We start from the raw sequence: 12842 nt of genomic DNA, 5'->3' as shown, positions 1-12842 counted from the left end.
CATCCCCATTGTCCCCAGCATGACTCCCACTATGCTTTGTGCCTATTTGCCTACCTGTGAGTCCATCAGGGCAGGGGCCATTTCCCATTCTCTGCAATTCCAGGGCCTTGGCAGTATGTCTGAGAGGGGGATTCCAGTGAGTTTCTGGAAGGAATATTTTCTTGCCATCCCTGGCGGCTCTTTATGCTCCAGGGCATCCAAATCCCCCTGATTATAGCTGACTTCCTCAGTTTTGCTCAGGGGATATTTGTCAGTGGTCTTCCAGTGCTTGACCACAGATGCCGCTGCCCTCTGGGTGGGCATTTCTGTTTGCCCCTGGCACAGGGTTCTTCACGTGGCTTCTAACCCACCTGGTCAGGTCCAGGCTCTGAGCTGACCCCTTCTGATCCTCTGCAAATGGATTCCTTGGCTTCCAGTGAGAAGCATCACTCAGTTACCACACGTTGGGTGGGGGATTTACTTCTACTTTTCAGTTCTGTCCTAATTAAGCCACATTTTGTTACGGACCCCTTTGTCAAAACCTAAGGGCCATTTTGATGGGAGTTTTTCTTTACTTCTCTTTTGCTAGGGGTGTTGGGATTAACTGCCTCTCCGAGGACACAGCTAGGAGGACCACCAGCTTGTTCAAGGTCAACTACCATGTGTCTATTTCTACAACAGCTTTGAGGAAATACTCATTTTTAAAATCCTATCTCCACATTCCCTATAGCTTTTCTTTAGTATCACCAACTCCGTATTTCCCAGCCTTTCAATTCTCTTAGAACAAATGCGAACAAATTCATTGCAGTGTAGGGGATTCGCAGGGGAGCCCTAATATACCCACGAGGGCGTCCAGTTTGAGTTTGGTCTGATGCCTTGCTTCAGGGTCCTACAATATCGCTGATCCCTCGTGAGAGCACGGAAAGCGCGGGCCGAGCATTTTTAAAAAATTGGAAAATAATTGCTTTTAATTTTTAATGCTATTTTTTGGCTATCTCTTAAAATGTTCCTTGTTGTGTTAAAGGCTACGTTATTCCAAACACACCTGGGTTCTCCGTCGTGCATTCTGTTGCCCCAAAAGACAAATAAATGCCCTCGGTTGGGCAACCTGCAGCTGTGTGAACAAGATGTCCTTTTCCTTCGCTCCTCCTCCTCTCAGAGTGAGGGGCGGGGAGACAAGTCCTGCGGTCCCGAGCTGCCTCCCAGGACCGGCGGAGGAAAGCGAAGAGTCGAGGCGCTCCCCGCAAGCGCAGCGGAGAGAGGAGGGGGGAACCTGGCAGCAGGGATGGGACTTCCTCCCTCCACTCCGGAACTGTGCGCTGGAGCGGCTGGGACTCGGAAACCCAGGCGGCGCCGCGGGAACTGGAGGATTGGGGGCGGTCGGTGGGCGGAGCCGGGGCGGGCCCGTGGGCGGAGCCGGGGCGGGGGCGGAGCCTGCGCGGCTGCGCGGGCTGCGAGCGGCTTGCTGCGCCGGCCGCGCTCCCCGGACTCTCGGAGCGCAGGACGCCGGCCGGCTGCGGTCCCCGCCGCAGCCGCTTCCTCCCGAGCGGGCTCGGCCCGGCGCGGCAAGCGGCCGGGGCGATGTGAGCCGGGGCCCGCGGGCGCGGTCGGACCGCTGCGATGTGGCTCAAGCCCGAGGAGGTGCTGCTGAAGAACGCCCTGAAGCTCTGGGTGACTCAGAAGAGCAGCTGCTACTTCATCCTGCAGCGGCGCCGCGGGCACGGCGAGGGGGGCGGCCGCCTCACGGGTAAGGGGCGCGCCGGGGCGGGCGGGCGCAGCGGGCCGGGCCCCGGACCTCGCTCCCCGCCGGGCCCGCGGCCCCCAGCCCGGGGTGCATCGCAGGTGGCGATTTCGTGGGAGACGCCGGGCCGGGACGGCCCTGCCTCGGGCTTGTTTTCCTTTCTTCTGCATTTCTCTTACAAGCACCCGTCGAGGTTGTGGCAAAAGGGACTTGCAGGCTCGTGCGTTTTTGCGGGCGAGGCAGGTGCCTTCGCTGCCTGGCCCGGTGACCGCATGGAGGCCAGACTTGGCTCAGGAATCGAAGGAGAAACGCCGACTGGAGCGCGAGCCGAGGGGGCAAGGGCCGCCCCGGGAGGAGCGCAGGCCGCGGGGCCAGGTGACAGCGGGGTGCGCCCCGCCCGGCCCTGACTCGGCCATCTGGAAGCGCCCGAGGCTCCAGGTGGTGTCTCGGCTGGGGACACACGGCCGGCCCACGGCCCGGCGCTGCTCGGGAGACCCTGGCAAGCCGGGACTGTCGAGTCTGTGGGCAGGGCGGGCCAGGGACCATCTGCGCACCCGGAGGAGGAACTGAGGCAGTGCGAATCCCAAGCTTATGATCTTAGTAGCAAAACTGAGCAGGTCAGTTACCCCCTCCCCCACTTGTTTCTTCCAAGCAATGATAGGAGGAAAAAACTCAGGCTTGTAAAATTTGTGAAAAACAAAGCATTTTTTCTAAAAGTTACTCTCCAGAGCTCTGTGAACATCAAGCATTTGGAAAAATTGAGGCCAGCTGGCATAGCTGGGCCACCTGTTTAAATGGGTCAATGGAAGAACAGTTTATTAGCCTTTTTCATTTGTGTCTGGGGAATCTATATGAAATTTCTAAATTTTGGAATCTGAAATAAAAGAGACCTTAGATCTTTTTCCCCATTACATCCCCCCTTATGCTAGGAATGAGTATGAGACCAAGGCTGGAGAGAGAGGTCAAGAGACTGAGCTTGGGTCCCCAGGGTCACTGTTGGTGACTCCACTGTTTGCTTATTCTGGGGGAAGGTCCTCCTGGAGTCAAGTCTCTAATGGGGAGATGTGATCAATAGACCCTGAAACAGCAGAACTAACTGCAAGGGGAATTACCTTCCTGTACTTGAGACTCGGAAGGTGAGAAAGCTGGCAGTTGGATGCCCCAAGAGGGTGGGCTTCGCTGAGTCTCAAGGAGTGGGTATGACTTGGTGGCATTCTGGATGGAAGGGTGGTAGGGTGGTTGAGGAATCTGGATGAAAGGGGGTAGTGGGGTGACTTACGGTGGTGAGTAGTGGGAACAGGTTGGGCAGCAGGTGGGCCTGCTCTGGGAGCTGCTTTAAGCTCTGAGGGAGGGAGTTACTGTAGGAGGCAGGAGGCCATAGAGGCCTTGGTAGGTCCCTGAGAAGCACAGTGGCACTTCATGCCAGAGCTCTTGGGCAGTCGAGGTTGGTGGTGCCCTGTGAGGCCCACCAAAGGCAAAGAGGCCAGAGGAGCGGTTTGTCCTCCCAGTCCTTTAAGGGCAGTGTATCTTAATTTTTGGTATGTTAAGCATAGTACCTGGCCTGTAAATGGTCTCCTTTAGTAGAGGGTGAGGACAGGGTTTGAACATATGGAACATCTGCCCAGCAAGTGTTTTTATCACTTAATTCACTGCTCGCTGACACTGTGGAGTGTTCTTGTGGCTGCCTTGGGAAAAACTTCAGGGTATTCGACTTCCAGCAAGGGAGACAGGTCCAGACAAGCCGGGCAAAGCCTCAGATACGATGCCTGATAGAGAATGAGGTCAACCTCCCTTCCGGAGAGCCTGGCTTTATTGTCCAGAGTCTATCTGCGATAAACTCAAAATGTTGCAGCCCCCCTCCTTGTTGCATTCCAAAGTCAAGGAGGTCACATGTCATCATACCTGTGGCATTGGCCTTTCTTGGTGTATACTTTGGTTTGGGCTTACAGTGAGTTTGCACAGTTTTCTTGTTAAAGGCAATATGATCGACCAGGAAAAAAAATACCCCACAAAAAGATGACACTTTGCTTTATTTCTTGGGGACTCAGAACCTCCTGTTGATTGTGAAAGTGTGACCTCTCCTTGGCTGCTGGATTCTTTACCTTCAGGTTTTTAGCTGGGAAGCAACTAACCAGAGCCGCGCTGATTGAGCAACCCAGAGTTACCACATCCACCAATGGGCTGGTCTTAACCCAACCACTTATGAATGTTGTAAAGTCAAGACTGTGACACAGAGGGCAGCTTCATGTTGGTGGCGGTTTTCAGAATATGTAGAATTCTAATTTAGCAATTTATTTTAAAGGTTTAAAACTTAAGACTGAGTTTATGAAAATAATGAGGGCTAACATGCATATTCTGACTGGTTCTAGGCATTTCTTTGGAGAGAAGCAAGTAGAAATGGTTAAGAGGGGTTGGAAATAAAGTGTAAGGGAGTGGTAATGAAGGGTCTTTTTTTTTTATTGTGTTGCTGAATTTGTTATTTGTAGGAGCTTAAACATATGAGATCTCCATTGGCGTTTAATCTGACACGTTTAAAGATTGCCCACCCTCAGAAATAAAAGGTTTTGTTTCATTGAGGATTATAATTAATCTTCCTGTTAATACACACACACACACCCCTATATACATTCCGTATATCCATCTCCAGTTTTATTTTCTCCATAGCTCTTTCTCACTTTCTAATATACAATATACTTATTCATTTTGTTGATTGTTTCCCCATGCTGAATTGTCTGTTCTGAGGGTGGGCATTTTACCTATGATGGTGCCTAGCACAGAGTATATGCTCATTAAACGTTTGTAGGATGGGGCGCCTGGGTGGCTCAGTTGATTAAGCAACTGCCTTCGGCTCAGGTCATGATCCTGGAGTCCCTGGATCGAATCCCGCATCGGGCTCCCTGCTCAGCAGGGAGTCTGCTTTTCCCTCTGACCCTAACCCCTCTCATGTGCTCTCTCTCATTCTCTATCTTAAATAAATAAATAAAATCTTAAAAAAAACAAAAACAAAAAACGTTTGTAGGATGAATATGTGGATGAATATATGCGTGAATGATGGATTCTACTTTTCACTTAAAAGCTGGGTGGGAGTGGAGGTCCAGCTTTTCTGACTGAGGCTGAGCTGATCACATGGGACAGGAACATCCCCTCTCTCTTCTGGGCTTCCTGTTTACCTGTCAGTCTGATCACTGTGGAAAGCTGGAGGGAGTGGGTGGGAAACAAAGACCTCTTCTTTCTGTCTTTTTTTGTAGCACCCTTCTTTCACAGGGAAGGATCATGGCCTCAGCTTTTCACGTGGCCTGTTACCACCCCCTAGGACCTGTCTCGGGAAGGAAATCCTGGGCTTGGGGACAGTAGTAGGAGGCAGGGACCTTTTCCTCCAGTTAGAACATGGTGTGGCTGAATATAGCATCATAAAATGTTTCCAGAGCTCCTGGGACAGAAGTGATTTTGCTGCTCTGGAAGGGGGGAAGTCAAGGTATACAAGTATTCACTGGGATACAATCTCCAGCCCTTGGCAGTATTTTTTATTATTAATTTTTTTATTTAAATGTAGTTGACACACAATGTTACATTAGTTTCAGTGTATAGGAATATTTCTTAAGTTCAGTGAGCTCTGAGAGAACTGAGTGGGAGAAGTTAGCATTTGGGAGGTGCAGACAGAACACACCATTGCGGTCTTCTCCCCCGGTGTTCCCTGAAGCACTTAAAATGAGCAGCACAAATGTAACTTTAAAGACCGAATGTCACTACCCAGATGGCCCCTCTGAAGGATTTTATTTTTCAGTGTTGTGTGTTCCTGTATAATCTTGCATTTCTTTTCCCAAAGAAGCTGGTGGTTTAAAAATTGTAATTTGAAGAAAATCTTGATGTTTTCTGCTTTTCAGAATGTTTCCCTTCAGCCCCTGTTCCTGTCATTGCATTATAATAGTTAGGGGCTAACAGTTTCCTCAATAGCTAGGGTCATCTGGAGGAAGCAGGGTGTAGTGGAAAATAGGGGCTTTGAGGCAAGATAAGTCTGTTGGTTACAAATCAGGGCAGAGAGACCTCCATTGAGCTAGTTTATTTCGTGTCTTTGAGCCTTAGTTGTAACAGCTTCAAGACAGGGACAATAATGAAGTTTACTTTAGAGGGTTACAAACTATTTTCCACTGTGGCTGTACCATTTTACATTTCCACCAGCAATGCATACGAGTTCCAATTCAAACAAGGCTTAGAATTAAAACTATACGAGGGGCTTAGCTGCATTTGCCACCTCGTAGGTTTGGAAAAAAAAAAAAAAGGCAAGTAACAAAGAATTGACTAACGAAAGGGCTTCTTAGAATAAACGTGTTATAAAGAAGTTTGCATTGTAGCGAAGGATATAGAAAATACTTATTTATTACCTCGGTATGTATGTATGTACTAAAGATTTTATTTGAGAGAGAGAGAGAGCGAGCATGCGAGAGCGAGTGAGTGGGAGGAGGCACAGAGGGAGAGGGAGAAGCAAACTCCCTGCAAAGCAGGGACTCAATCCCAGGACCCTGGGATCATGACTTAACTGACTGAGCCACTCAGGCACCCCTATTACTGCAGTATTTAGTAAGTGTAATTGGAAAATTAAATATTTAAAAAGCAGTTTGTGCAAGCAGGATTTGCTTACAGAGCTTCTTTGAAATCCTTTGTTAAATCCTAGTAAATAGGGGCGCCTGGGTGGCTCAGTTGGTTAAGCAACTGCCTTCGGCTCAGGTCATGATCCTGGAGTCCTGGGATCGAGTGCCGCATCAGGCTCCCTGCTCGGCAGGGAGTCTGCTTCTCCCTCTGATCCTCCCCCTCTCATGCTCTCTGTCTCCCATTCTCTCTCTCAGATAAATAAATAAAAAATCTTAAAAAAAAAAAAATCCTAGTAAATAAAGGGAACTTCGCCTTGGTGTTCTAGGCATTGAGTGTGAGTGACCATGTCCAGAGTTAATTGTCTACTGTCTTTGGAACACTGTCCTGAACGAAGTCTGGGGGATCTGAAACTGACACCAGGGATTCATGTGGGGTCACTAGCCTTGCTCAGAATGACTCTGTTGAAAGGTTGGAAACTGGTGAATCCCAGATGTTGCCTTTCTTGGCTGGACCATTCCGTATTGGTTGTAGTCTTGCTCAGGTAGCTGAATTTGTTGGTGGTTTTTTTTTTGCCTGCCTGCATGCATTTATTTCTTTATTTATTTAAATTAGGCTCCACACCCAATGTGGGGCTTGAACTCACGACCCTGAGATGAAGAGTCACATGCTCTATCAACTGAGCCAGCTAGGTGCCCCTGAATTTGTTGGTGGATTTAATTTTCACCACCAACAAAACTCTTCCGTTTAACCAGGCAGTCTCTGCATTGTGTAGATCTCCCCGATATTGGCTAAAGAGTCTTACATGCCTTGGTCTTGTTTTCCAGAAGCACAATAAGGAAGAAACACAAATAAAGGAGGTACTTTGATTTTTAGGAGCATAAATTGGAAGATATCTTCCAATACAGATATATAGGTAAAATAACTGATACATTTTTAAGGGCTGATAAGCCATTAATAAAAGCTTTAGGGTTTCGAACAGTTGCATTTAATGAAAGCATAATAAGGGCACTGTAATTAGGTAATCGAACAAGGCAGGGGCTGTGTCCCTCAAGGAATAATGTGAGGTACAAATGTGTGGGTGGGGCACTGGCAGAGGCCAGCCATTTCAGCCTAATTGGAACCCTTTAGGAAGAGCTGAAAATGATGGAGAGGCTTGTAGCTTTTAAAGAATTCATTTATTAGCTGTGAAGGGATAGAATTTTATGATCTTGACTCTGTATTCTGGCAGCACTGGTTAGAGGAGGAATTTATTTTAAATGGAAGTAGTAAATCTGATCATATTTTCAGGACAGATTTTCCCCCTAATTTTAAAAACTTTAATCGTCTGTATTGAAATCAGCCCTGAGCAAATTTTAACAGCTGCTTGGGTGTTTCAGGAGCTATCCTGTACCACGTCTCAGGGTCTTTCTCCTTCGCTTTCTCCTTGTAAGCACAGACTCTCCAGCTTGTCAGGTACTTCCCAAGACCTCACCTTGCTGTCCCTTCGGCCTAGGGGTGCCCTCACCTCCCCCTCTGCCTGGCTAATTCTTTTCTCCCTCTCCCACCCTTCAGATCTCAGCCTGAGTCCACTGCCCGGGGATGGTGCACTGGACCCCTCCCTCCTCTGATCCAATCTTCTACCCCCCTCTGCTTTTCCTTTATAGCACTCACACTGTGCCCTGATGTGGCCCTTTGTGGCTTTATCACTTTCTAGGGAACCAGACCATGAGCTTCAGGACGGAGTGGTGAGGTGGTCCCTCACGACTATGCCTCCAGCACTGGAACTGTTTCTGTTGCTAGAGCACTCAATAAAAACTTAGTGAATACATGGATGTCCAAGTAGAATTGATAGGGGTGAGCCTTTGAGGCTGAGAAATGTTTTGTATCATTCTGGAAATGGGAATTATGCAAAAAACTGGAATAAATAATACAGAGTGTTGTCGTTGCTTTTTCTCACGCCTACACTGCGTGCCTGTAAGGACTAGCGGTAGTTCGTCAGCTGCACCAGCCCAGCTGTTAGAACTGCCCGTTGGTAACCTTTATGTAAATGATCCTGTACAGACCCAGAATGATTTCCCTAGTACATCACCAGCCAACTGACACAGCTCTACGAAGTTGAGTCATTAATATTCTTAAACATTTGGTGGGTCTGTCGTTCCACCAGATTTCGTTTTTCTGCTTCCTGCTTTTCACCTTAAAAAAAGGAAGGAAAAATCAACAGCCAAATCAACAGCCCCAGAGAAACTCTCCTTAGGAAAGGGTACTGTCTTCTGTGGTTGGTTTTATTGTGAACAAGTAGTTCCTGATAGAGAAGGGAAATTAAAAAACAGTAAATAGGATTGCAGTGTGCCTGAAGCTTTAAAATAGGAAATCTTCTATGTGCATAGGAGGATGTAATGTAAATATAAAGTATAAGTAACACTTACCACCTGTTACTAAGAAATAGAATATTTAAGTGTTTAAGAGATCTCTTGTGTGTTTTTCTGATTACATTCCCCTCCCTAATCAATACATTGTTGAGTTTTGTGTGCTTTTATAACTTTATACAAAAGGAATACCTTATTTTTTTGAAGCTTGTTTTTCCATATCCCAGTTATGTTTATAGATTTATATATATATACATATATATATTTATGTTTCTCTAACATTGAACCATATTGATGTGTGTAGCCACATTCATTCATTTTTGCTGATGGGTAGTAATCCATTCATTCTCTTGTCAGTTGATATTTGGGTTTCTAGTTCTTTTTTTTAAATTACAAATAATGCTGTTATGAACATTCTTGTATAATGTTCATATGTGTGAAAGTTTCTCCAGAGAACATACCTGTAAGTGAACTTGTTGGGTATGTCAGCCAGAATGGGCTAGGTTATGCTGTGGTAACAAACACCCCAAACATCTCTGTGGACCCACATTAGTTTATTTCTCCCTCATGGTATATATCCAGTGTGGGTCCCCAGGGTTCTCTTGTGTAGGCACTCAAATATGGGCTAATGGAGGCTCCATTCCTAATGTTTCCATGGTTACATGGTAAGGGGGGAAGCAGTTTGGTGAATCTCATGCTGGTTTTTAGAGCTTGCACCTGGAAGTGACACTTATCCCTTCTATTAACTTTATTTATTTATTTACTCACCACCCTGAGCTCAAGAGTCACATGCTCTATGGACTGAGCCAGCCAGGTGCTCCTGTCACTCTATATTGGCCGAAGCAAGTCACATGGCTCTGTAACCTCAAAGGCATGGGGAAGTGTGTTTTTTTTTTAATTTTCTTTATTCATAAGAGAGAGAGATGGAGGCAGAGGGAGAGGGAGAAGCAGGCTCCCCATGGAGCAGGGAGCCCATGTGGGGCTTGATCCCAGGACCCCGGGATCACGACCTGAGCCGAAGGCAGACCCTCAACCAATTGAGCCACGCATGCACCCCGGGAAGTGTCTCTTTCTTAATTTAGGAGCTGTGTGTGTGTGTGTGTGGGTGGGTGGGTGTGTGTGTTGGTATACATGCACATGTGTCTATGTGTTCTGTATTCTTTTCGAAGTATTAAAAAATTTCTCTGTGACTGGACTTTTCATTTTCGTTTTTATTATCTTCTTGAAGAACCAACATTCTTAATTTTCATGCAGTGTACAATCTTTTCCCACAAGAGTTTATACTTTCTGTTACTTTTTTAAAAAGAAGTCCTTAAAAGCGAATCTCTAGGGTGACGATGAAGGGGAATCCTGAGATAACAGCTGAGACACTTCTCGGTCCAGATTGGAGTGGGGCAGAAGGCTACAGGAAAGCTCCGAGAAGAAAAATGGGTAGAGCACCTAACTTTCTTGCACATGCTGAAGGGAGGTCTGTATACTAGAGAGGAATTGTGAGTAAGTTGTTATTTTTATTTATTTCTCTTAGAGTGTTTGCGTGAGGTTGGGGGAGGGGCAGAGGGAGAGGTTAAGCAGGTTCCATGCTCAGTGTGGAGCCAGACTCTGGGCTCAATCTCACAACTCTGAGATCATGACCTTAGCTGAAATCAAGAGTGGGATGCTTAACTGACTGAGCCACCAGGCATCCCTTGGGTAAATTATTGATACATAAAAAGCTAAATCAGTCAAGAATTCTGGGGCAATTGTGAACTCCAGGGAAAATCAAAAGTTGTATAGGACAGGTTTCATAGTTTTACTGCAGAGCTCAGCTCTCAATAATGTTTACATAGTTATAATAATGTAAATATTGACTAGTGATCTAACCAAGCCTAAGTGAGGTGTGAGTGCTAGGTGGTGGTGGTCAATGAAAAGGAACTAAACCTTCTACTTCTGAAAGCTGTCAGTGAGTGCCTCAACTAAAAATTCAAGAGATAGTAATACAGGCATATTCTTCAGAGATGCAAAGGTAAATGCAAAAAGAATCAGTTAAGAATTGGAGGTGGTTGCTTGTGGGGAGGTGGGAAGTGAGAGTAGGGAGGGGTGTGGGGGCTGTTGTGTTTCTCACCAAACCTTGTAGAATTATGTGTTTCTTTACATGCACATATAAATTGGATAAAATGTAGACTGAATCTAAAATTTGGGGGAGCTTGGCATTTTTTCTGGTTACCAGCTCTGTATGAGTAATGGGGATAAGGAGAGAGGCATTGAAGCATTGTTGCATTCTTGCCTCATGGACCATGATTACTCTTGGATTGCCCATGCCTCAGATATCTGTCCTCTCAGTAAACTATATTTAGCTTTCAAAATGTCTAGCATGTGTGGGGTGTGTCAATTTCACAGAGGCTTAGGAACTATTTTCAGAAATGCATCTAATCTAGTCAGGTACTTTGATTTGAAATTAAAAGATAGCTATTCCAGAGAGGAAATCAGTTTAGAATTATAAGTTTTTAATCTCTGACCTAGCCTCAGAGATGTGGTTCTATGACTAACCCATTCCTTTATTGGGTCTCAGTTTCTTCACCTGCAAAACAATTACTAGTATCATTATTATTATAAGTTTTATAATAACAGTAGAAGATTTCATTCTTCAGACTGTCGTATTTTCTAGATATGTTTGTAAAATCCATTTAATTATTTGTATTTAGAGAAGAAGGAAAAGCCGAAAGAACATTTCATTCAACAGTGCCAGGCCCTGTATTCTCATGAAGCTTATCACCTAGAGAAATGGGGAAAGCTAGTAGTGGTGGTAGGGTGATAATTAAACCACGAAATACAGAATTATAAATGGTGGGAAGTGCACGGGAGGTGGGGGCAATGAGAGCGAATAACGGGAACTAATTTAGGGTGGGATGTCAGGGAGCATTTCTCTGAGGACCTGTGATCTTAGCTAAGACCCGCAGGGTATGTAGGATGGTGTTAGGTGGGTAAAACATGGAGGAAAGACGCTCTGAGCAGAGGAAACAGCCTGTGTAAGAGTTCTGTGGCCTCTGAGAAGCTGTCTGGGCAAGTTCAGTTTGATGTGCTTATGAGCTGTCTAGAAAGGCTTGTAGGGGGAGGAAAACACAGAGGGGACTGGGGAGTGGTCAGGAGAATGGGAGGAAATGAGCAGAGTGTATTTCCCAGAGGTCAAGAGAAAAGTATTCAAGAAGGAGGGAGGGAAGCAGGATGGACTCTGCAGTATGGTATGGAAAGGCTTGTGGGACATTGACACCCTCAGTGGGAGCAGTTTGGGTGCAGGTAGGTGGGATGTAGGAGTGGAAGGCTGGGGAGGAAATAAGCATGCATGTGGAGGCAGCTTTATCAAGGTGGGATTTGGTGGGTTTTTGGTTGTTATTGCAAACTTATTATTTGTCAGGAAATGGTAGAGGGTCTGTTGAAAGCTGCATCTGTAGGTGTGAACTTGGGGAGGGGCTGCTGGGCCTTGAAGTGGGCAACGGCTAGGATTCGAATAGGTCAGCAAAATAGGTAAGGCAGCTAGGTGAGCAGGACCTCAAGAGCAGATTCTCAAGGAAGTTTGGTTTGGAAATAAGGTTAAGTACTCAGTACTGGGGGAAAAAAATTACCTCCAAGAATCTGTAACTGACCACCAAAAGGATGAACTCACTTAAATGGATCCCAGGGATGTTGGCTTAGCACTGGACAGTGGTTGTGTCACCAGCCGAAAGAGATTCTTCGAGGAAACCATGGCAACTTAAAAATTGATTGTTACTCGCTTGGCATTTGGTGCTGCGTTGAGGTGCCTGCGTGTGGTGCCTTGAACCATCTTGTTTGGAGTTTTCACTATTAAATAGTCTTTTGTTTTCAATAATGATATCAGGATTCAAACAATGGAATTTATTTCTAGAAGGAAAATACAGATTAAATATTGTTTCAGTAAATTACAAAGATTGACCAGGAAGTTTGATATCCTGAATAATTGAGTCCATTCAACAGAGTTTTAAATAAATTCGTGGCCCAATGTTTGGGATATAGGGATGTTTTAATAAGGAAATGTTAGCATTCTTAAAATAGGATTGTCCTAGGGGCACCTGGGTGGCTCAGTGGTTAAGTGTCTGCCTCTTGGCTCAGGTCATGATCTCAGGGTCTTGTGATAGAGCCCTGGGTCAGGCTCTGAGTCTGCTTCTCCCTCTGTGGGCCCTCAACTCCCCCCC

At 46.1% G+C, this 12842-nt stretch overlaps 1 protein-coding gene across 5 annotated transcripts in view; it reads left to right on the top strand.

Moving 5' to 3' along the window:
* Positions 1 to 1443: 1443 nt before the first annotated feature.
* The window catches only part of TBC1D8 (TBC1 domain family member 8), a 98397-nt gene continuing 86998 nt past the window's right edge, over positions 1444 to 12842 (top strand). For all 5 annotated transcript variants that reach the window (XM_035001801.1, XM_035001800.1, XM_035001799.1 and 2 more), the window contains exon 1: positions 1444 to 1726. In XM_035001801.1, the coding sequence (XP_034857692.1) occupies positions 1600 to 1726 (127 nt within the window). In that variant the 5' untranslated portion in view covers positions 1444 to 1599. The remainder of the gene's footprint in view (positions 1727 to 12842) is intronic.

Source organism: Mirounga leonina, unplaced genomic scaffold, assembly GCF_011800145.1.
Source record: "Mirounga leonina isolate KUSES-001 unplaced genomic scaffold, KU_Mleo_1.0 Mir_125, whole genome shotgun sequence".
Classification (NCBI taxonomy): Eukaryota; Metazoa; Chordata; class Mammalia; order Carnivora; family Phocidae; genus Mirounga; species Mirounga leonina.
This window is presented reverse-complemented; position numbering and strand designations above follow the sequence as displayed.